This window comes from Melampsora larici-populina (assembly GCF_000204055.1).
Source record: "Melampsora larici-populina 98AG31 unplaced genomic scaffold MELLAscaffold_1, whole genome shotgun sequence".
Lineage (NCBI taxonomy): Eukaryota > Fungi > Basidiomycota > Pucciniomycetes > Pucciniales > Melampsoraceae > Melampsora > Melampsora laricis-populina.
In genome coordinates, this window is record NW_006768765.1 from 658949 (window position 1) to 682403 (window position 23455).

Sequence of the window (23455 nt, forward strand, 5' to 3'; positions counted from 1 at the left end):
TGCCTGCAGTGATCGCTCGGTGTCGCTCCTTGCAGTGAGGCCGGTACTCGTTGCCATCCCGATGTCCCCACAGAGCAAAGTACGATGTTGGGTGCTTAAGGTAGAGATTTAAACACCATCAGCATTGGTACGACCGTCCCTAGGCGAGCAAGATACATACATATGTCAGCATTAATGAAATTTGGTGATTTCAAATTAAATTAAACTCACCTTGGGTGGGAAGAAGTATTCAAGCATCTTCTTGACAGCCATACTCCGACCCTCATTGTATCCAGCTTCCTTAACACCCACAATCTCGATGTCTGATCCTTGAGACAAATCTGCACCGTCGGGTACTTCGAAGGGCTAGTGACAGTCGATAGACAGATTAGATGAAAGAACGAAAAAAAGGTGAGTGAGTATCATATCATTGAATCAATCAAGCTAATTGATTCTTCTTACCTCCAAATTAGTCTTCTTGGCTGGACGAGGCGAGTCCCCTGAAGCGCTTGGTGATGTGGATCTAGCACGTTTGCTAGTCGATGAGCGAGACTAGAAACAAGGCTAGTCAGTTTGAATTCTAAGATCGTATCGTCATGCAAAAGGAAGACTAACCTTTCCTCTTGCGTTTGGCTTTGCCTTGGCCGGACCTTTCTTTTTCATGACCCGTGGGGGGCATGGCGAAGCGCGCCGATGAGCAAGCGGTCCAGGTAATTCGTCCTCAGTAGAAGATGATACAGAGATGGTGAGAGCAGTTCTTGAGTCTTTAGGCGGGACAACAAACCCTGGCTGCGTACGAGAAGGGCTAGGAGGACGAAGAGTTCGGTTACTCTTCTGTGGAACGGAGAGGTGGTTTTGACTGGAGTTTTGAGAAGACAATTTGGAGGCCATGATGAATCTGGAAATGAAGACAGTGGTGGATCAGGATGGTGAAAGTAGATGATGATATGAAAAAAACCGTGGAGAGGGAAGAAACGAGAGATCAAACAGAGACTGACCTTTTGATTCTTTGAACAGAAGCTACCCACAAGTCGGCCAACAAACACTCCACAATTGATGAAGTTTTGTTTCCCATCGGGTGAAACGGCATCGGCAGTACGATCGAATTGATGGCTTTCGTCTGGTTGAGTTGATCTGGGATGGATACAGGTGAGGGAGGTGGTAGGTTGGTGATGCTCAAACCTCTGAAGGGTTACATACAGATGGGTGAAGACCCTTTCACACATCTGTACAATTTACTCCGATATATAGCGGAGCCACCCCCCGGGCCGGGGTTGCGCTGCGGTGGCTCCGCTATGAAAAACCCCGGCCCTAGGTGTCGGTGCGCATCCTCCGCTATGTAAATTGGAGGTCGCAGCGGACCACAAAACCGCTCCGAAACCGCTATATATTTCGGAGCGGTTCCGGTATTGCTGTAATCCTTATGCAGAAGGGCAAGTCAAGTCTCACATTAACCCAATCAGCGGCGAACGGATGCGTCACAATGAGAACACCTTCGGATCTACCAGGACCGACCATTCTATGAGTTCTACTTACGGAAAACCGAATGCGAGATCTTGGGCCTTTGTGAATCAGGTGGTTTATGACGGTCCAGGAGGTGTGAGCTTCAACGACGCTGAGGATAGGGGACATGGGAGCCGTAGAAACCGTGGACGTGGCAGGGGTGGTTGCTGGAATGGCGGAAGTGGTTTCGAGGCTCCACCTAGGGGTAGGCGAGGAAACGATGATTATGACGAGAGAAGAGCTGAAGGAAGCGGTTCTTGGAAACGTGAAGATAGGCGTGATGACCGCCGAGGCAATGAGCGCGGGCCCGTGGGTCCTAAGTTTGGCGGCCAAGGGAAGGCAAAGTAAGCCCTTCAACGTGATTGAGCCATTACCTTTCGTCTAGAGTTTGTCATGAAAAATTAAGTCGTATACACTACGCAATGGTGTGTGTTGTCCACCCGAACAAGCTCGTCTCATGTTTCTTGGTTTTGTACCGGCTCCTTGTCTGTCGAAGGCTGTCTGAGGCATACAATGTTCCTGTCGCATGCAACTTGACTGCTCCTGTCTGGCTCATGTTTGATCTTTGCCATGTTTCTACCTAGATTCATTGTATACACCGTACTCCCTGTCGTGTTTGATGAAAGCAGATAAGTTTGTTGGATAAGTTTCTGAAGATGGCGTGCCTACCTTCCCCTAAACTGTGTAGCCCAACGATACGTGAAAATGCCCCATTGCCTAGCTCAAGGTTTTGTGATCGGAGAATGCCCGGAGCTGGCCCGAGAATTGTGCTCGACGAGTCAGTTGAGAGGTCCGGACCTGTGGAGTTGCTACCTTATTCGAATTCAGGAGGGAGTTATGACCCTCGTTGGCCTAAAGAAGTGGCGGTGTGTGACCTTAATTTGGAGAAATGGAGAACGTTAGTTGAGCTATACGGGATTGAAGGTGATGCCGAAGAAGTCCTAGAAGGTTGTCGGAAAGGGTTCCATCAGGGAATTCCTGATCATACGTTGGGTGATCGCCGTTGGTTCACACCGCCCAACCACGAGTCAGCTAAGCAAGCGGCAGAAAAGATAGAGAACACACTAGCGAAAGAACAACGAGCAAACAGGATATTTGGGCCATTCACCCACATGGAAGTTTTTAAAAAATTGGGTTTCTTCAGGTCCAGCCCGATGGGTAGTGTCATCAACGGGGATGGATCTTTCAGGATCATCAATGACCTATCCTTTCCTCAGAATGTTGAAGAAACTCCGTCAGTCAACAGCTTCGTCGACAAGAAGGAATTCGTGACAAGCTGGGATGATTTCAAGGTAGTGGCAATCTTCTTTAGGACTCACCTGGGGAAGTATAAAGTGGCAATATTCGATTGGGAGAAGGCCTATCGGCAGACTGCTATTCACCCATCTCAATGGCGGTTTCTTCTCATTATGGATCTTCGGAAAAGGATGTGGCTCAATACACGTGTTCAGTTTGGCGGTGTAGCAGGATGCGGTGTGTTTGGTAGACCTGCGGATTTGTGGAGGAAAATTGTGATCAAACATTTTAACTTAGTCACCGCTTTCAGGTGGGTGGATGATAATCTGCTCATAAAAGAAGAAGGAAACGTAACCACCATCCAAGATATTGTCCTTCTAAGCGCGGAGATGGGCGTGTCGTCAAACGCGGAGAAAGTACACGAGTTCGCAGATGAGCAACGGTATATAGGCTTCATCTGGAACGTGGCAGAGAGGACCGTTCGATTACCCAAAGAGAAATTCATCGAAAGAAAACAGCAAGTCAATGATTTCTTGGCTCCGGAAGCGTCGTTCAATCTTAAGCAAGCGGAGAAACTGATAGGAAGGGTTCATACAACTCACATAGTTCCAAATATGAGATGCTATATGCCCAGCTTACATCGCTGGGAAGCAGAATGGAAGGTATCGTCTGCGCTGAGGAAGGTTCCGAGAGATGTGAGGGAGGACCTGTTAGAGTGGCAGGCCGCGTTAGAAAACTTCCAGCCTCGACGAATAATTCCTGATTCGGTACCTATAGATGTCGAGTGGGTAGGTGACGCATCGATGTCAGGAATAGGCGTATTGATTGGCTCTAAGTGGGCGGAATTTCGTCTAGTGAAGGGTTGGAACCTGATTACAACACATAGAGGAAAGCGGAATATAGCCTGGGCCAAGACGGTTGTGATAAGGTTAGGTTTGTTAGTATTAAGTAAGTTGAGAGACGTGCGCGGGAAGTGCTTCATTGTGCTCACCGACAATACGACGTCACAAGCTGCGGTCGATAAACATAAGTCAGGTGATCAGGCTGTAAACGAGGAATGGAAGCAAGTGCAAAAACTATTAGCTGAGCTACAATGTGATGTAGTAGCGGAAAGGGTAGCGACCGGTGACAACATGGCAGACTTACTGTCTAGAGGTTTGGATAACCGTAGTATGGAAGATCGTGTAGAGATAGTTGTACCAGATGACCTGAGATTAGTGGTAAAACAATGCTAGTGGAATGAATTCTTCTTGATTCTTCTGATTGACCACCTTGTTAGCACCAAGTTCGTTCCCGAACCGGGGTTCGGTTGTCCTCTCGCTCTCAGGCATGAGTAGGGAGCTGGTTACCAAAGACCACTACTAAATAGAGAGACTCAATCGCTATAAGACTTGATCGTTATACCCATACAGAAAATCGTAGCATCAGTGATGGAGTTCCTCAAAGGCAGAGACGGCATAGACTCAGTAGCGAGTGACCCGATCAAGACTTACATGATTAACGGGAGCTGGTCCGACGCAACGATCAAGCATTACAACGCCGGTGTCTCGAAGTTGATCACCTTTGCTAAAGAAAAGAATGTGCCTCGATCACTGTGGTTACCAATCGATTGAGAAGTGCTGTTCGCATTCGTGGTTTGGGCGGGTCCAAAACACTCGTCAGAACCGATAGACTCGAAATCCCCTCCAATAAAATCAAATACAATTAGAACTTACTTATCGGGCATCTATTCCACGACTTCGAATACCCTCACACAGCGACCGATTGGGTAGAAGCGATTCTGAAAGCAGCCCATAAACTAGAACTCCGAGAAGAACCTAAGGAGAAGAAAAACCCGGTGATGATAAAACATTTGTTCGGTCTCCTGGAGTGTCTGTCAGACGGATCGTTAGAAAACCAAACGGCGTACACGGTAGCCTTAGTTGCCTTTTGGGGCATGGCCCGTTTGGGGGAATTGCTAAAACCGGCGAACAGTAAGAATCAGGTTAGGGTGAAGGACTTGGTTTGGGGAGGGAAGATGGATTTTGTACGTATTAAGATAAGAGAAGCGAAGACGGCAGCCGTGGGGGAAATTCAAGAGATCCACTGTCAAAATCAAAGCTCCCTCCTCGACCCAGTCTGCGCGGTTCAAAGGTTGATCAAGGATACGAATGCGACAGAAGATGACCCCCTGTTTTCATACCAACGTGGTGATAAACGGATAACTTTGACAAAGGCGCGGTGCCAGAAAATCTTTGCGGACGTATGGATGAGTAGAATGAAAAAGAAGTTGACCGGGCATTCGTTTTGAGTTGGGGGTGCATCGTTGAGATGGAATTTGAATTGTCCTCTAGAACAGATAGTGGCTCTCGGACGATGGAAATCAAAGGCCTATAAACTGTACATTAGGGAGTACAGCAACACAGATCTGTTGAATACTGTACAACTGCTCGAAGAACTTAGATTGTAGTAATTTAATTAACGTGGTGTTGTGGATTGACATGCGCGGGAGGTCGCGGCAATAAGTTACACTTACATAATGCTCCAGACAGCAGCATTTGGTTAGGGGGTGTTCAGCGACTGCGAGGGTGACCTTGACCCAGATCACTGGGGATGGGAGTTCGCAGGCTCAGGCCCATGACCTGAGTCAAGGGGAAGCGCTCTCCCATCCCGAGTTCTCAGTGGTCCTACCTCCCTCTGCCCAGTTGGGCGGGGGGCCCCCCCCAAGAAACCCAAAGTGTTCATAGAACGGAGACTTTAGGTTTGCCTAGGACAAACTAGAGTACTTGTATTTATGCATTACAAACTATGAAAGGCTACGTGAAATTAACACTACGTGGAATGAGGTGCTATTAGGAAGCTCACCCTTCCTGAGACACCGCCCAATAGAGAGTGGAAAGGGATCTGCAAATCAATGAAGAAGGAATTATTAATCAAATAGTGCATACAGTACACCAGATTGCAAATTTACTGCTGGTTTAGGAAAGTACAAAAAGATAGAAAATCATACAGATTCTGGAAGGAGTCAGAAAAATATGGAAAACTCATGGTCCCAACCTACAGCGTATCTTAATTATCTTAATTTTTTTTTATATTTTGACAACAAAAGTACATATAAGGTCAAAAGCTCAACATTGGTGCCAAACTGACAGTATTGCAACGGTAATTTTGCAAGACCAATAAAATTGTCAACTCAGCCTCAACACATGTAACACTTTAGCACTACAAAAAATTTAGTTTGGCTCTATGACATGCATGCAAGAATCAGTTAAGTGTCTTCAAGAATGAATAAGGTACAACAATAGCCCTACACACCAGGGAACCTAGAGAATATTATGAAGCACTATTGCAAGCATGGCTTTCAGCGCTGAAAATGCCAAAATTACATAGCAGCATAACTTTTTTTGGTGGGAGGCAATATGGAAAAATGTTCACATAAGCAGAGGCAGGATTCTCCGAGGATTTGGTAGCTGAAAGTGCAGTCTTTTTTCGTTTTGCACTGGTTCAGGCAGAAAACCGTCTTCTTGTCCTTTTCACAATTACTTCAAAAAAACAATCACACACAAGTGGTATGTAGTAGAAAGACCATAATGAATTTGCATTACATCAAGTTGCTTTTGATATAAAGTTAACTGGTGAACTTCATGATTTAGGTTTTACTTCAGCTCATCTAGCCCAACAAGAAATCACTACAAGTGTTTTACAAGAACCTCAATTAAGAAACAATTGAGTTGAAAATACTGGAGAAAATGTTATCAAACCACTTGATGATTTTAGATTGATCAAAGATCAAACACTTAATTGGATTTGGGACGATTTAACATATAGTATTAATGATCATAAAGAATATATTGTAACTATTCCTTCTTTGAAATTTGTCTGATGTGGATTGTTGCACCATTGGAACAATTAATTTATTGGCTGATGGAGTCATTGTTGATGCATAGATCAAAACACTGGTTTTGGTTTTATGTTTGTCTAATACCCCAATAAACCTAAATAGCATTAAAAACAAGAAATCAGAAAGAATTGATGGATTTGTTGTTGACAGGTGCATCTTGAAGGGGGTCTCCTGAGGTGTTGTGAACGATTTACTTATTTTCTCATGGTTTTAATTCCTACTGATTTATCCTCCATATAAAAAATATGAATCCTTTCATCTGCAAAATCCAAAGCTGATTGCCTGTTGAAGTCAAATCATCCATTTGTTATGGTAAAAAGGAAATTTCAATCAGAGACCAGTTTTAGATTAAAGGTGAGTGTTTAGCTGATGGATTTGTTGTTGACAGGTGCATCTTGAAGGGGGTCTCCTGAGGTGTTGTGAACGATTTACTTATTTTCTCATGGTTTTAATTCCTACTGATTTATCCTCCGTATAAAAAATATGAATCCTTTCATCTGCAAAATCCAAAGCTGATTTCCTGTTGAAGTCAAATCATCCATTTGTTATGGTAAAAAGGAAATTTCAATCAGAGATCAGTTTTAAATTAAAGGTGAGTTTTTTTTGTAGTTTTTTTTAAGGGGGAGATGATTATCACTCTACTATTTGACTTGAAAGGTTTTGCATTCTGAAATTGTTTTATGAGATTTCAATTTGATCTTTGCTTACTTCATATCCTTTTAATTTTCCTTAATTTGAAAAATCAAGAGATGGAATCAGTTCAAGTGAGGTTTTCAATAATTTCTTTTTTGGAGAAGTAAGGAAACTGACTCTATCTCTAACTAATTCCTTGACTGTATGATCAACTTGATGTAATCTTGAGACTCTCCATCTTCTTATTAGTATCATTCAATGGTTGAAGCTGTGGGTGTCAGATAAAATAGACTGATTACGATTGAGTGAAATTGTTTATTGGTGGCTGGTGTGGTAGTAGTACATGATGCAAATACTTTGTGGTTAAAGATAAAGGAATGGTGGCCGAACCGACTCCAGTAGCTGGGAGTGCAGTTGAAAAAAACCTAAGCCCAACTTCAAAGCAAAAGATGCTGCACACACAGAGTTGACTACATATCCAGGTAGTTAAGAGGAAGCGCCTGGTGTAGCGCTTTGCCGTGCTGCGTGTTTTTTTCAGCCAGGCTTGCTCATACCACTTTTTGCATGTCCAAAGTTGTGGATTCCAATGAAATTGGACTCCAAGATCAAGCGATTTTGAACAGTTCAAGTGCATATGTAGGCCCTGTATTGAATAAGACCCAGATTTACAAGAGCTTGACAGATCAACTCTGTCACTGTGTTCAAATAGGTGGTGGTAAAAGCGGCACAAGTGTGTGTAAGAGGCTTATCACAATCTCTATTCAATTTTTTGTGAGGTTGCACAATGTTTAGAGCCCTCAAAATGAGGTCTCAAGAAAAAGTACATGAAAATCCTGCTGTTCTCGGGCCAAACCCCATGGCATAAGCCCCTCTTCAAGAGAAGACATGGCCACATTGGAAGAGGGGCTTAGTTAAGCTTACCAGAACACAGCCAAACCCTTGTTCTGGAAATGTTCTGGAAACTTTGTGGAAAAATTCCAGAACCAACTTTGTGTAGGCAGAGACCGGGTTGGGATAGGTGAAAATATCTGTCTTGGTCATGTGTAAGATTCACTCCATTCACCAGGACATATTATCAAGTTACCTATGAGTTTAAAAAACAAGGAATTCAGAAAAATCCCAGTGGTACATGCAAGGTCAGGAAAATGAAAAATGCTAGAATCTGTGTGTGCACTCTGATCATTTTGCATGTTTTTGCATATTTGTACCTGTGGTTTTGAAGATGGCCTGAAGAAAAATGATCAGACTAAATATCCTGTAAGAAACTCAAATTATGACCAAAACCAGCAAGTTTTGGGCAAAAACCTTAGATACACATAGATATGAGAATTTTTGCTCAATCAATTTGATACTTGCAAATTATCAAAGCCAAACACTGTGTCTACAATTGTTATTACAGTGCTAAAGGCATTGCAATGCAAAATCATGGCTTTCAGCATAGAAAAAAACATGCAGCACGGCAAAGCGCTGTGCAAGGCGCTGCCGCTTAACTACCTGGATAGTCAAATTTGTGTGTGCAGCATCTTTTGCTTCAAAGTTGGGCTTAGGTTTTCTCAACTACACTCCCAGATACTGGAGCCGGTTTGGCCACCATTCCTCTATCTTCAAACACAAAGTATTTGCATCATGTACCACACAATCCACCAATAAACAATATCACTCAATCCTAATTAATCTATTTGATCCAACACCCACAGCTTCAACCATTGGATGATACTGATAAGAAAATAGAGAAGTCTCAAGATGACATCTAGTTGATCATACAGTCAAAGATTTAGTTAGAGATAGAGTCAGTTTCCTCCCTTCTTCAAGAGAAGAGATCATTGAAAACCTCACTTGAACTTATCCCATCTCTTGATTCTTCAAATCAAGGAAAACTACAGGGATATGAAGTAACCAAATATCAAATTAAAACCTCATTGAACAAGTTCAGAATGTAAAAACTTTCAAGTGAAATAGTAGAGTGATAATCCTCTACCCCTCAAAAAACAAAAACTACAAAAAAACAGTATGTTTAATCTCAAACACTACACCAGATGACATCTTTTCCCCGGGACATAGAGAAGTAGTGCCCACATAGACAACTATAGGTAGAGTACCCTCCTATACCCATAGAGATCAGCTCCTCTATGTCCATACAAACCATTCTGCTCTATACCAACAGATAGCAATATTCCTATTGCCATGTAGACTACATTTAAGTCTATACACAAAGTCCTTCTCAACCCTCATCCAATTGGCAACCATGATCCTTCAGTAATGATATAAGTATGTAAATGGTGTCTGGAAATCTGTGTAAGATTATGCATGCATGCTCACGTATGTAGCTGAGAATGTGTGAGAATCATAACAATTAATCCCAGGAGCGGTTCAAAAACAAAACTCGACAAAATCCACCAAAGTCTCCATTTTCGGGAGCGTAACCGTATCGGTCTTACTCTGAGACTATCTCGCTCTGAGACTATCTCTGAGACTATCCAAAATTCACAAAAATAAAGTGGCTTGTTGTACACTTAACGCACAGATTGGTGGCGACTGGTAGGAATGTATGGTTCATACGTACAGTTTATCAGAAATCTGATCCCAATGCTCGGTCTTGACCAGCTCCCTGCAACAAAGAAAATGCCTCTTGTGAAATTTTTCATCACAAATATGTCCATTTTGATTTTGAACACCTCATATCCTGTCGTTGATAGAAGACTGCCGCTTCCAAGAATTGCCCACCGATAAATCAAGACCACGACCGGCACAATAGAGCACATCACCACCTAGTACACAAAACTTAATAAAATCTTCGAGATGAAGATTATCCCATATCCTAGGTATGTTCTGGATAGATCTCGCAATGATCTTGAAAAGCATGATTGATGGGATCAATGAGATTGTAAAAAGTGATTGATTGATTGATCGGACTGAAGTAGTTTGCTTCTACCTTCAAATATCATAGGCATATCATATCCGACGCGTTTTTGACTCAGTGGATCTGGTAATTTGCTCTCATTGATCAAGGTCATCTATGATCTATGTACATACATAGACATGGATCCATCCTGATCCATCGCTCATTTGGAGGCGATCGTTTTTGTTTACAAACGACCTGTGTACAGGCTTGGGTAGGGCCAAGAAGGTCAGGGAATAGAAAGAAACACCCGTCTTGGACAACAGGCGCCGCTTGAAAATATTTATACTATCCCTGTATGTCTCAGGGATAGACTCAGGTAGTCTCAGAGTAAGTCTGATACTGCAACTCTCCCCCATTTTCTCAGCCAATCAAGTTTTGGACAAGAGTCCAAAACCTGTCAGATACACATGGAGACACCAACACTCATGAAGTTGTACATTCCAAGTGTCCGCAATGCATCCCACATCAATCGGTGAATCACAGCCGTGACATGCGCAATCCCATCACCACATTTTTCATGCCCACCACCCCTCTCCTCAACCCTGCTATGACCCACAACAAATAGGACATACACCGGTCACTGGAGAAAGCAAACGGGCAAGACAATCATTGATTACAACCAATCCCAAATGCACTCCGTTTACAAGACTCAACAAAGTACACAAGCATCTTCATCCGGAAACCGAGCTCACCATCATCTTCAATCATGAATCCTGTGAATGATCCACAACTATCCATGCGCATGATTTTCCACTTCAACACCTCTCTAGAATGTCCATCAATCACATATGCTATTCAACACCACCCAGAGCAATAATCCACTTGCCAATGTGTATGCATCATTTTATTCCACTTCGCATGGCATTTTCCAGTTAAGCTTCCGGAGGTGACGGTATCACCTGGTATCACTTGGAAGATACCATACTTAACAATACGGTTTGGATTATTTTGAAATTTTGATGATCAAGTTGGTGATCTGCTGAGCATGACTATCATTGCATTCACCTTGAGGTTTGATCTTCAATTATGGTACACAAATATCGTTCTGGCAATTTCCAGAAGGTTTTTTCCAGAACTCCAGAACCCTTCGGGAAGCGTTCTGGCGTTCTGGAAAAAACACAAATACACACATAAACTTTCTGCTGCAGCCATTCATTCCCCACATGCATCACCTAACAAACATGGATCAAGTGATCAGCAACGACTACCTCAAGCCAACCCAAGAAGATCAAGTTATCACGCCGTTCACTTTACAAATTCACCCATCTGCGCTTCAGGCCTTTTAATCGACCTTCAATTTGAACTTCAGATCACCAAACTTCTATACGGAACCCATTCCAGGTATCGAGAAATTTTTATTGGCTTGATATGGGTCATTCACCGTGAATCAATTAATACTCAGAGGCAAAGCTTTCACTGCAATCCAATCGATACATAGAGGCCGTTTTATTCTTATGATTTTCATCCACTTTCTCCCGGTTTTCAAGCACAAAAATCGATCGATACAGGTATCATCATATTGAGATTCTTTCTTAAGTCTCAATTTGTACTCTTTGTACTTGTTAGTTAGAAAGCTATATAGAAGGAAACTAGAAAGAAAACACAAAAGCTTGAAAACTAGTGAAACAGCGACACTAAGATGAAAGATAAAATGATTATTGTTCCCAAGCCCATTTCAAACACTTTGAGTCGCAATAGATTGAGTGAAAAAAGCATCTTGCCGCGTAGTATCTTGCCCGGATTCATGAACATCAGTCGTTTGTGCGATGGGTTTGGTGCAAAGAGGCCTTAAATGTCCTGTCGATTGAAACAGGCATTCAGAGTTCTTCAATCGCTTTGAACTTTCAACTCGGCAGGCCAATCTTCCCCATCTGCCTTTGAGAAAGTATGTAATATTATACATACATGAATCTTTCAAGTTGAGGTTGGGTTTTTTTGAGCCATAATCGAGAAGTGAGAATGGAAGTGCTGAGATGGGAGAGGGATGAGATTTGGTGTCCTAGGGGATGAGGGGAGTGCCAGCGGAGTAGGTGGTGGTTTGGTTCATGGTGTAGTCGGGCTTCTGGAATTCTGGAGTGTGGGGCATTCAAAGTTGCAGAACACCAGAACGCCAGAACACACCAAACAAAAAAACTTCTGGCGTTCTGGAAAAAGCGTTCTGGAAATTTCCAGAACAATATTTGTGTACCACAATACATAAAGTGTTGACACTCCTACCCGCAGTTCCACCGCCAACAACGACGTAGTCAAACAAATTTAAAGGTTCAAGTCTTTTTTCAATTGGACTGAAAAAGGGTAAAGAGAAATAGACAAGTGTTGAGAAGCGGCCTAAGAGATTCATTTTGGACAAAGGAAACTCGTCCGGTTCGTATTGCGGAGTCGGATGGGTTTAATGCCAGTTGTTCAAAGCTATGTTAGAAGGCAGAATATCTCAATCACGATGTCAACTTCAAGCAAACTTGTTGATGTTATAACGAATTTTCGCGTCAAGGTGACATAGAAACGCGCAAGCACCTGATATTATATCGTTGCCCAATTGGTTTGGTATGTGCTTGTGAGATGAAATATACAGACCAACCTGATGAGGACTTGGTACGAATACAAGGAGGAAATGAAATTTCTATGCGTGGGTCTAGTTCATGAAGGATCACTCATGGGGATCTTAACTGCGGTGGGATGGATCGTGCGCTGCACTGACCGCATACTTTAGGTCACTAAGATATGATTTCACGCTGCTTTTTTTCATGGTGCTCCTCAAACGTCAAATTAGAGCAGGGTGAATAAGGTTGAATGGCATTTTGAAGTGTCCAATTCTAGAAATGGGCTGTGCCAGGCTTTGGCAAAGTCCCTCAATGCATGCTGACACCCCTCATTCAACGACCATGCTCGATATGATACGGATTTCCTTGTTGGGTGCATGAATGGCAGGGTTAAGTTAGGAGCTGTGCCGTGTGCCTTCTCGGTGATACCCACTGGATTGAAATGTGACCTCGCCGGTGGTGTGGTTTGGACCTTTCTTTGATTGCGTACGTCACAGCCTAGGAGAAAGAGACATAGTCATTGGTCGGAGAGTTGCGGTATCAGTCTTCCTCTGAGACTACCTGAGAGGATCTCTGAGACATACAGGGATAGTATAATTTTTTTCTCGGGTGGCGCCTGATTTGTAAGAGGGGCGTTTCTTTTTTCTCTCTGACCTTCTTGGACCTACCCAAGCCTGTACGAACGTCTTTTGTGCAAGTGATGGACCCAAGAAATTTGCTCTGGATTGCTTCAAATGAGCAATGGATCCATGTCTGTGTAGGTTCATGTAAGAGCCGCTTGTTAGATCTACTACGGTCCAATGATTGGACACTTAGGCGGCCGTCCAGAAATGATAAGGTGATCATCAATCTACCCTTTTTGAATCGGCCGTTCAGAAGCGATAACATGATGATTATCTTGGTTTTCAACCATACTATACTATGGTGAATCAGTCAAATTCATCAGTTTCAATCGCATCAGACTTTGAAGTGATGCGGAACACTTATACAACTTGATTCACTAATGCCTCAAGTCAGATCTGACTGCGTGTGCGTCGTAGAAGGTGATAGCTTCGATTTGGGTTTTTATCAGACCTGCGTATTCGATAGGATCGATCGGAACAAACAATAAACAAGAGGATGATGCGGCTCACTACATACGTCACCCTCATCGGCGTAGGTATGCTTGAAGCCATCTACGGTGTAAGGCTTATCCAGACGACTGATTTTTTTGACCATCTTCACATTGAAGTTTGATTTCATTTTTGCAAGTTATCAATATTAATCAAATTTCACTTACGAACAAATCCATGTTTATTTCTGGGAGTATAACCTTCTTTTAAGATCTCAATCACGGATTGAAATACAAACCAAGTAGGAATCTCTTGGCCCCTTTATAATAATTTCCTAACTTCAGTTATCCTGAAATATCTTTGATTTTGATTTCTTTTTTGATCTCATTGGTTTGTATTCATTTGTTCTCAAAATCGACATGGTCATTTTTGTAATGAAAAATTTTACGGGTGGAATCATCTTTGTTCCAAGGAGTTGGACAAGACCTGACACCGCATGCAATGTCGTGTCGCATTCGGGGCTGCGACACGCTGTCGCTGCCCCGGGGCATACTCATGCCCCGTGTGCGACAGTCCAAATTTGGCTGCGACAACACACGGTGACCTGCGACATCCACGCCGCGCACCGGCCAAGTGCGACATCAGAAAATACACATGCGACAACTCAGCGTCTGAATGCGACATTATCACCTTTCGACTCCAACAAATCAACCCTCGACATGATCAAGATCCCTGGTTCCGTCATTGACCAAGCCAGTTTTACCATTGCAAATCGATTTTAAACTCTTTTTATAGTTGAAGGTGTAGCACGGACTGATCCTATGGTCTCTATAGGAGCTACAAGAGCGAATCTTGAATCTGTCAGTAGGTATCCAACAGATCAAGTAAAAGATGAATTTTCATCGTGATTTTGATTTCTTGAAAAGATCTATACATAGGTGATGAACTTCTCGATCAAGCTATGAGTTTATGATGATGTGATTTATTGCACGCGCTGTGTTCAATTGAAGACGACCTAGAGCTGGATGCATGGAATCATATGCGATTGTCGGTGATTTGCTTCACATGATCATCCATGATCATCATGAACTTCATCAAGTTCAAAACTTCAACTTGTCAAAAGATTTCCTCGACTTCGTTTTGCACCACAATCAATCTTCGCTACTAATTGTCAAATCCTTGTATCCAATCAGAAAAAGACCAACTGTTTTGTTTTGTTTTGCACAAGAGAAGATGGAAGACCGTTCTTTGGAATCATGTGAAATCATTTTTTATGTACAAGTGAGACTAAAAAGCCTTTGAATCACATGAAAAGACAATGCAACAAGAGCACACTCCGGCATAATCATCTCACAAACACTTTTCAAAACAAAATAGAAATTGTTTTATATTTATGAAAAGAATAGATCCAGGTTTTGAAAAATGAAGATCTCATATTCTTAAAGAATAAAGGTTTGTTGGAAAGAAACTATCTCCAAACTCTCTGTTTATAAAAACAAATCACATCAAAATCACTACAAAACAAAAAGAAATATGAAATCAGATTCAAATCGGATTGATGGAGAATTAAAATTAGAATAAGATAAATCTCGGATGGGAGAATTGAGAGTATATCTTTCATTAATAAGTGGTATAGGTGATAAAAAGTTATTTGATGAAGGTCTATTGATTCACTTTGATGAAGTTCTATTGATTCACTTTGATGAAGTTCTATTGATTCACTTTGATGAGGTTCTTTCATATTCATCTTCTTCCATAATGTGATTTGAATAATGATGATTCATATTAGTTGAATTATTACTTTCTTCCGTGTTGGGAATCAATGAAGATGTTGCAGTAGTTGAAGCTGTTGTTCTTGAATTCAATATAATAATGCAAATGTCATTTAACATCCTGATAAATGGACCCCTAATCACAATCGCTAATATGAAATACGGGTCATGTTCATTGAAGGTAAATCAATAATCAGTTTTTGTCAATTGTGTTTGTCCAAGTCTTAGATTTAGAAAAGAAAGTTATCCTTACGATTGGGATTATGACCACTTCATGGGTGACCTCATAATCAGCATTATAACAAACAAACATTCGAAGTGGTCTTGTTTCATTCTATTGAAAAAGATAAACACATGTATGTGCAGAACAAAAAGGAAGTTATCAGGAATGATTTCAATTGTAAACCAATCAAACAAGAGCCTTCTTACCTCTTCTACAGCTTTATAGAAATCACTCTCTCATCTCAAGGTATCACTAGCATCACCGATAGTCCACTCGCTAAAAGGTACCAAACCTAATAAAGAACACATTTAATCAATGATAGGTCTACTGTTCATTTTTACTTTCAAATGGATATGAATCATTTACCAGAATCCTCAGCAGGAGATCATTTGATAACATCTAGAATATGCCAAAGCTAAGATGAATGAAAACAATAGTTCCAACATTGAGTCAATGATTTACGATTCGCAGAGCTTGAATAACGATTTGACATACATTTTTGAAACATTTTCAGGACTCCCAACTGATGAAAGCCATAGCTAAGGCTGAAGGATCGGAATCAGTATGTTGGAAGAAGGGAAGAAAGTAAGCCGTTGTCGTCAGCCGAGGGTTGATTCGTCGCAGTTGATTGGGTGGTATGTCGTATTCAGACGCTGAGTTGTCGCATGTGTATTTTCTGATGTCGCACTTGACCGGTGCACGGCGTGGATGTCGCAGGTCACCGTGTGTTGTTGCAGCCAAATTTGGCTTGTCGCACACGGGGCATGTGTATTCCCCGAGGCAGCGACAGCGTGTCGCAGCCCCGAATGCGACACGACATTGCATGCGGTGTGACAAGACCGAGCCATAGGAATGGATTTATAATACACTGTACGTATGAACCATACAGTCCTACGAGCGGCCACCAACCTGTGCGTTAAGTGTACAACAAGCCACATTATTTTTCTAAATTTTGGATAGTCTCAGAGATAGTCTCAGAGCGAGATAGTCTCAGAGGAAGACCGATACGGTTACGCTCCCTCATTGGTAGGACATGGTGATGCCGAACTCCGATGTCATGGCTGATCGGGAGGGAATAGGGATGGCTGTTGTTGAGTGGAAAGGTGTATATGTGACAGGTGCCCTGTACCGAGCACCTGTCACTCAAGTAACATCTTTTAACATCTTTTGTTTCTTTGAAGTTTGGACCAGTGGATAGTTTGTAACCTTCCTCAAACGCATGATGGATGCACCGATTACCTTGAATGAGACTCAAGATGGATTTCATTGTCTTCAAATCACGCCAAACACCAAGATCTCAACCTGCGTTGCAAAAGCAATAAATCATCTCAAGGTATGTTATCATTTGTTTTACCCACCTTCCATGCCCTATCAATCAAACTTTTTCAACTGACCTTGCTTCCATCCATCTTGATCAGCAAGTCGAGAGCGCTCCGTTATGCCTCCATACGATACCTTCTAATTACAAGACGATAGAAAAAGTGATATCAAGCTCAAAGAAAAATCCTATGTACAACAGTGTTGGAAAGTTGATCAGTATTGTAGAAATAATCAAACGAGAATACATAGCCGAGATGATAAATCAATCATCAGGTACAACGATTGACAAAAGTCACCCTTCAAGAAATTATTTGTATCAATATAATCAATACGGCTCACTCGAAAGTTATCAGCTTGAAAACCCTTGCTCGGATCCAGGTAAAATCTCTGAACGTCATGATTTGATCATCAAAGAGTTTTTGGACGAAGAGCGAAAAAGGTGAGCTCAGTGCAACTTTCACAGCCTCTATCCCGATGATGCTTTTTGTTAGAAACTGAATTCACCGCCAATCACAGACCTCGCCAAACCCATACACCTTACATGAAGATTTACCTTGCCTGCACCCCAATCATGTCACTAAAAGACAAACCAGACATCTTGTAAGCAGTATTCCATTCAGTATCCTGATGATGAACGCATTCAAATCTTTTCTGACTTTTCATGTTTTTCAATTTGGAACCTGGAAAAGTCAACAAGAATCCTCTTCCTCACAAAACTCTACCATATCCACCAGCCAACCCGCAGAAATCCCAACACAAGCTTTGGTCTCGAGTGAAGTCCCTGCAGTGTAAATTATATGCCATTTACGCCGCCGGTCTTTGTAGAAATCAAAAGTATATAATGTTTTGGTAAACGTGCACTGTTCGAAAACTTCTCCGGTACTTGATTGATTTGGAGATCGACAAGGGGTGGTCACACAGAAATCAATTTTCGGTTACAATAGATCGAAGAGTATACAATCGCTTTCTCTAATCAAAGGGGCTGGGTGTGCTAGCACCTGAAGGGATAGGGGAAATCGTGGATCGAGGTTGATTCTAGTCATTTTTGAGATTTCGTATAGCTGTTATGATACTTTTGCCCCTATGGCTGCTTTTTTCTCGTCTTGGCAAAGCGCACTGAGGTACGGTTGCTACTATATTTGTCTTCTCCCACTTTCATTCTCACTAATCTTATTTTTTGCTTTTACAATTCTATCTCGACATCATGCGTTTATATCTCTATTCTCTCAGATCATCGTTATTTTTAATACCAATATTGGTGTAGGTTTGTCAGACTCATCTTACATATCAAGTATCCGCTAGTGTCTTCGCAAGACTTCAATACAATAGTCATCGATGTGATCTGTATCACCATTGTCACCCAGATCAGTGAGTATATGTTGGGAATGGAGTGTACCAGTTAAGTTTGATACTCTTTGTAAGCCTGTGTGAGTTGCAATGATGATGGCAATCATGAATATGGTACCCAATGTTATGGATTCAAGTCTTTAGGTACAAATTTTGTGTTTGATATATCAGCCATGCCTATCAGAGTGATGTAACAGGTTCAATTTTGAACCAACGTACGAAAGCAGCTTAATAAGTTTGCAGTTCTAGAATTTGAGAAGGGATACAAAAAAAGGAAAGATCATGAAACAAACAACACATTCAAAAACTCGTCAGGTATAAAATCGTATTAAAACCCTGTTGGGGTAACACCTGTCCGAGGTTGATCAGAAGTCAATGGGGATCCTGAGCCACCGGCTGGGGCACCCAAGATTGACTGAAGGTTGAGATGTAAATTCAAATGGTCAGATACTGATGAAACTGAGGATCCTGCAGGAATCGTGCACTAACCTGTTGACCATGAGCCTGACGTTCCATCTCCTTCTCATGAGCTACTAACATACTTTCACCCTCGATTGACAAAGCCATCGGTAAACCAACAAGAATCATACTAGTAGTGATCACCCAAGCAACGTTTCCCAAAAATCTAGTAGTTGATTTAGTTGAATTTGATAACTTGTTCCAGCTTTCACAAATAGTGGTACGACTTGAAGGTGAAATGATATCCTTTAATGCATAAATTCTATCTATGATTGTCTCATCTTCAATTGAAATCCCTTCATCTAATTCATCAATATCTTCATCATCTTCATCATCTGATTCTCGTTTTTGTCGTATAGCTATTTCGGATGAATCTGAATCTGATGAGTTGTCACTCTCGGTCACAAATCCATCATCACTGTCTTCTAACTTGAGTTCTTCGATCTTCAAAAAAAACATAAATGCAATTAGTATCATTCATTTGAGTATAAGCTACAGTTGGAGAAACCTAATGCTCACCTTTACCATCTTAATTGTTCAGGTTGATTTGGAAATGAGATATGAGTCAAAACTTTGTCGTGGTCTGGTATTTTTTCTAAATCTTGATCGATGTCAGAATTTGGTCCAAAGATTGAAATTGCATGTCTTCGAAATTGTTCCGAAGCCTAAAACCTAACCTATCTCAACCCATATCTAAACCCCATGAATTCGAGGCTGGCTCGCTGCGTCTTTATCAACGCTCTGAGCCTCAAGATCGCACATGTCAAGTTATAGATGAAATATTCTCCTTGAGCTCTAGATGATGGTGCACTGATAGAATTTATTTACTCCCAATATGAAAACAAACTTCGCCACTTCGCGATATTGAAGTTGACTTTCATTCAAAAACCACTTGTAATTTGAAAGAGCCTATTTTATTTCTTTTCCAATTCTTCTCCAAAGACTCCACAAATCAGCAATGGAAATACCAGCTGTACCCACGAGCAACGTTCTGTCGGTGCGATTATTCGAAATATTTATCAAGCTACGTGATTCAAATTTGTAACTCCTAACGATGTCCTCGAGCTCAAAGAATGGATCATGTCAACATTAGCATTCAACAGGCGCTTCGAATCAAAATCAAAATCAAATGGACATGAACATGAAATGGTTTGGTGTCGTTTTACCACTTCGGCAAAACTTCGTGATGTTTGACAAGAGACAAGCTGTCTCGAGTCGCACGAGGAAGATCAAGGAGGGCCACACAACATAGGTCTTTCTCTAGACTTCACACTTTTCAACCTTCCTCATACAACCTCAGTTATTGAGGTCAATCAATCTTTGTTGAGCCTCAAGGATCAGTTTGTTCGTTGCTGAAGAAAATGGTATGATCAAGATAGCCAGTTCAACAAATGTAAAAGCTCATTGTCATGACTTGAATCAGATTTTGAATATTGGCTGACTTAACAAAAATCTTGAACTTCGGAAAGGCATATTTGGTAATTTTTATTTCCATTCTATAATCTGACTGGTTACAAGCTCATTATTTATTATCAATCTTATTGCTCTTTACCATGTACTATCCTTCTGGGATACTCTTACATCCTAAAGCGTCTTATCCCTTCTAGGTCTGTCCAACCACGCATAGACTGCTTCCTTCACCAGGACATAGCATCCTACACTTGTGTGGTTTGGGGATGGTCCCAAAAGGGTGAAGAACTGAGGGAGTTGTTATTCCCAACTCCCCTTCTTTTCCCCCTTTGGGACGAGAACAGCGCCGAGAAGGTATGACTTCTCTACCCCACCTCTCACGGGAGGTCGGAGCCGTGAGCCTGAGAAGTCGAAACCCCCTGACTCAACTCACGTGAGAAGCACTCATTCTCGATCACCATTCTATCTCCCTCGTAGACCCTCATTTACCTTCTATCGCACCCTGAAATAGAGTTCACTCCTACTCTTGTATTCACTTCATTTTAATATGTACAACCCAATTCTACACGATGGTTGTTCAATTCCATGTATTACCTCACCTGATTGGCGTCCTCCCCAATCTTTGCTCCCTATCATCGCTCTAGTTCCCTTCAACGAGCGATTCTATTGCCGATCAAACCTTAATTTGGTTAATCCAAACTCCGTCAGCTTCACAGCGTACTTCACACCCTCGTACTCCAATAGACTCACCTACTCTAGATTTCCTTCCCCAACTCATTCCAGTCTGAGTTTCTTCAGTAGCCTCACTGTCTCCTTGAGTTCTTTATGGTCGAACTTCCTCAAGTAGATTTTATACGCCTCCGAGGCCCATCTCCCACTTGATTTCACCTCTTCTCTTGATGCCCCTAAGTTCCATCTCAGAGAAGCTCCACCAATTCTAAACGAGTGACCATATAACATCTGTTTTCCTTTCGACCGATGCTCATTCCAAACCTTCCTATACTTTTCAATCAATGCTGACTTCCTATACACCATCCCCTTATCTCTTTCTTCCTGGCTAAAGTCTACCGCAAACACCAAGTCCGTAGGTTCCCTCGGTCTGAACTCGTACAAAAACCTCAATGCTCTCACCGGATCTAAACACAATTTCTGATTTTGTAGGTGTATATATTGTAGCTCCCCCGGCTTCGCCGTCTTCGCCCCATGAATCGCTATTCTCGCATAAGATCCGTTCGGTCCCCACTCCACATCTTCCCATCTCGACAACTCCTTCTTTGGATCATTCGACACCAACTCCCCCAAGCGTGCCGTTCCCCAGAACGCTACCAAAGCTATCGTGGTCGCCACTATTGACTGCTCATTTGTCATCACCGTATTCTCCGCTAACACTACCAAGTCTGATATCATAACTGGTGGTCGTCTTTTCTCTATCTCCTGATACTTCAACTCTACCATCCTTGAAGCTTTCAACAATTTCGTCACCGTCCCTTCTGACTCGTGTGGGTATGCGCATCGGTGAAAGGTGTGCCACGCTTTTATTCCTGCCAAATATGACTTCAGAGTCAACGACTTTACTGATTCGTCCTTTTCCGCCCACTCTTCTCCTTTCTTGGAACCCCACACTACAAAGTTGACTATTAGATCTTCTGATATCGGTAACAACCGTTCCCTGTTTACTCCCTTCACATCTGCAAATCGCAACAACTTTATCACCCCCAAATTATAATGCTTTAAAGTTCCATCCGCCCAAGATCCTCTCAAGAAATGAAGTTGCACCTCATCTACCTCTGACTTATCCTCTCCTATAGCGTTTCTCTTGAAGGTTCCGAACGGCTTCGTCGCCTTCGACAAATTCTTCTCCTGTCTGACATCTAGCGACGTCTTCTCTCCGTCTCTCGGCTTGGATCTCTTAGTCATCAAATGTTGGGACAACTCTTTCAATTCGATGAAGCGTTAGTGAAGCGAGTAATTAAGTGGGGTTTATTTCAAGTGGACGGGATCTCTGCGACAACAAGGGACTCAAGTCCTCTGGGATATCTACAATCACTTTGTCCATCCACTCTCTCCCGCTAAAAATCCCTCTCGACAGCTTGTCTGCCAAATTATTCTTCAACGTAACACGTCTCTGCTTCATGTTACATCCTAAGACTGTAAGTAGTCTTTGTATCAACTTCCATTCTTCATTTACTCTCACATCTTTTGACTTTCTCTTCCTTATCGCGTTCTCAGTTGTTGTGTTATCCGTCTCTACCCAGAAAGTTTGACCCCTTACCGGCAAGGATTTCGCCAACACCAACAGACCAAGCCTAATCGTAACTGTCTCCGCCCACGCAATATTGCGTTTGCCGGAGACCAATCCTTCTCTCAACCAATCTTCTTTCCAACCGAAACACACCCAATTTGCACCGACTTGCACTCCTATCCTAAACTCAACCCAAAACACGTCAGGCCTTATCCTCTCAGAATCGCTTCATTGACTTACCCAAACGACGTGGATGCGTCTCTGACCCATCCCACCTCCTCCGGGACCGGGCTTGGCATCAGCGTACATGCTTCAAATGTCTCAAGACATATCTTCCACTCCCGTAAGTCTGCCTTCACCGATTCATTCGGGAATCTCTTCGCCCCTGGATTATGCCAACTCTTCAACATCCGGTACATTGCACAAAGGAACGCCACCATATGTGGTACCACATTCATTGTATGACCTAGCCTTCCGACCAGCGTATCGACTCTTGACAAACTCCACGGCTCTTCTGTCGTAAGGAATTCCACCACCTGGTTCAACCTCTGATCTATCTTATCCTTTGGTAATCTAACCGTGAGTTTCTTACCATTCCAGATAAAGCCCAGAAACTTTTGTTCATCTTCGAAGTCGAAACTCTTCTTCGGATTAGTTTTTACTCCCATCCTTCTGCTCAAGTCCACTACATCTTGCAATTTAACATTCTGACCAGGTCTCCGAAAAATGAGGTTATTGTCAACCCACCGGAAAATCATCGGTATGTCTAATTTCGTCATCACTATTTTCTTCCACACGTCCGCTGGTGCCCCAAACACCCCGCACCCTGCTACTCCCCCAAATCCAACCACTAAATCTATCCATATCCTTCCTCTAAATCCTTTATACATAAAATCTCCTCTGACATGGATGGTTGCCTAGCTGACAATACGCCGCCCTATCCTTTTGCAAGGGCTT

The 23455-nt window shown here is 42.3% G+C and overlaps 4 protein-coding genes across 4 annotated transcripts; 3 read left to right on the forward strand and 1 right to left on the reverse strand.

Annotated features, from left to right (window-relative positions):
* Positions 1-14280: 14280 nt before the first annotated feature.
* Positions 14281-14507, forward strand: MELLADRAFT_86757 (uncharacterized protein; the record flags this gene model as incomplete). The annotated part of the gene is made up of 2 exons (XM_007403471.1): positions 14281-14297; positions 14360-14507. The coding sequence occupies 2 exons, from the start codon at positions 14281-14283 to the stop codon at positions 14505-14507; spliced, it is 165 nt and encodes a 54-aa protein (XP_007403533.1).
* Positions 14508-15094: 587 nt separating this feature from the next.
* Positions 15095-15537, forward strand: MELLADRAFT_54399 (uncharacterized protein; the record flags this gene model as incomplete). The annotated part of the gene is made up of 1 exon (XM_007403472.1): positions 15095-15537. The coding sequence occupies one exon, from the start codon at positions 15319-15321 to the stop codon at positions 15487-15489; it is 171 nt and encodes a 56-aa protein (XP_007403534.1).
* Positions 15538-16942: 1405 nt separating this feature from the next.
* MELLADRAFT_114800 (uncharacterized protein) lies at positions 16943-18549 on the forward strand (the record flags this gene model as incomplete). Its single annotated transcript, XM_007403473.1, has 5 exons — positions 16943-17053; positions 17139-17479; positions 17557-17640; positions 17730-18161; positions 18271-18549. The coding sequence occupies 4 exons, from the start codon at positions 16943-16945 to the stop codon at positions 17830-17832; spliced, it is 639 nt and encodes a 212-aa protein (XP_007403535.1).
* A 315-nt stretch (positions 18550-18864) lies between these two features.
* On the reverse strand, positions 18865-19182 carry MELLADRAFT_30742 (uncharacterized protein; the record flags this gene model as incomplete). The annotated part of the gene is made up of 1 exon (XM_007404079.1): positions 18865-19182. A coding segment is annotated over one exon (318 nt), but the record flags the coding sequence as incomplete, so codon positions are not given.
* Between the last annotated feature and the right edge of the window lie 4273 nt (positions 19183-23455).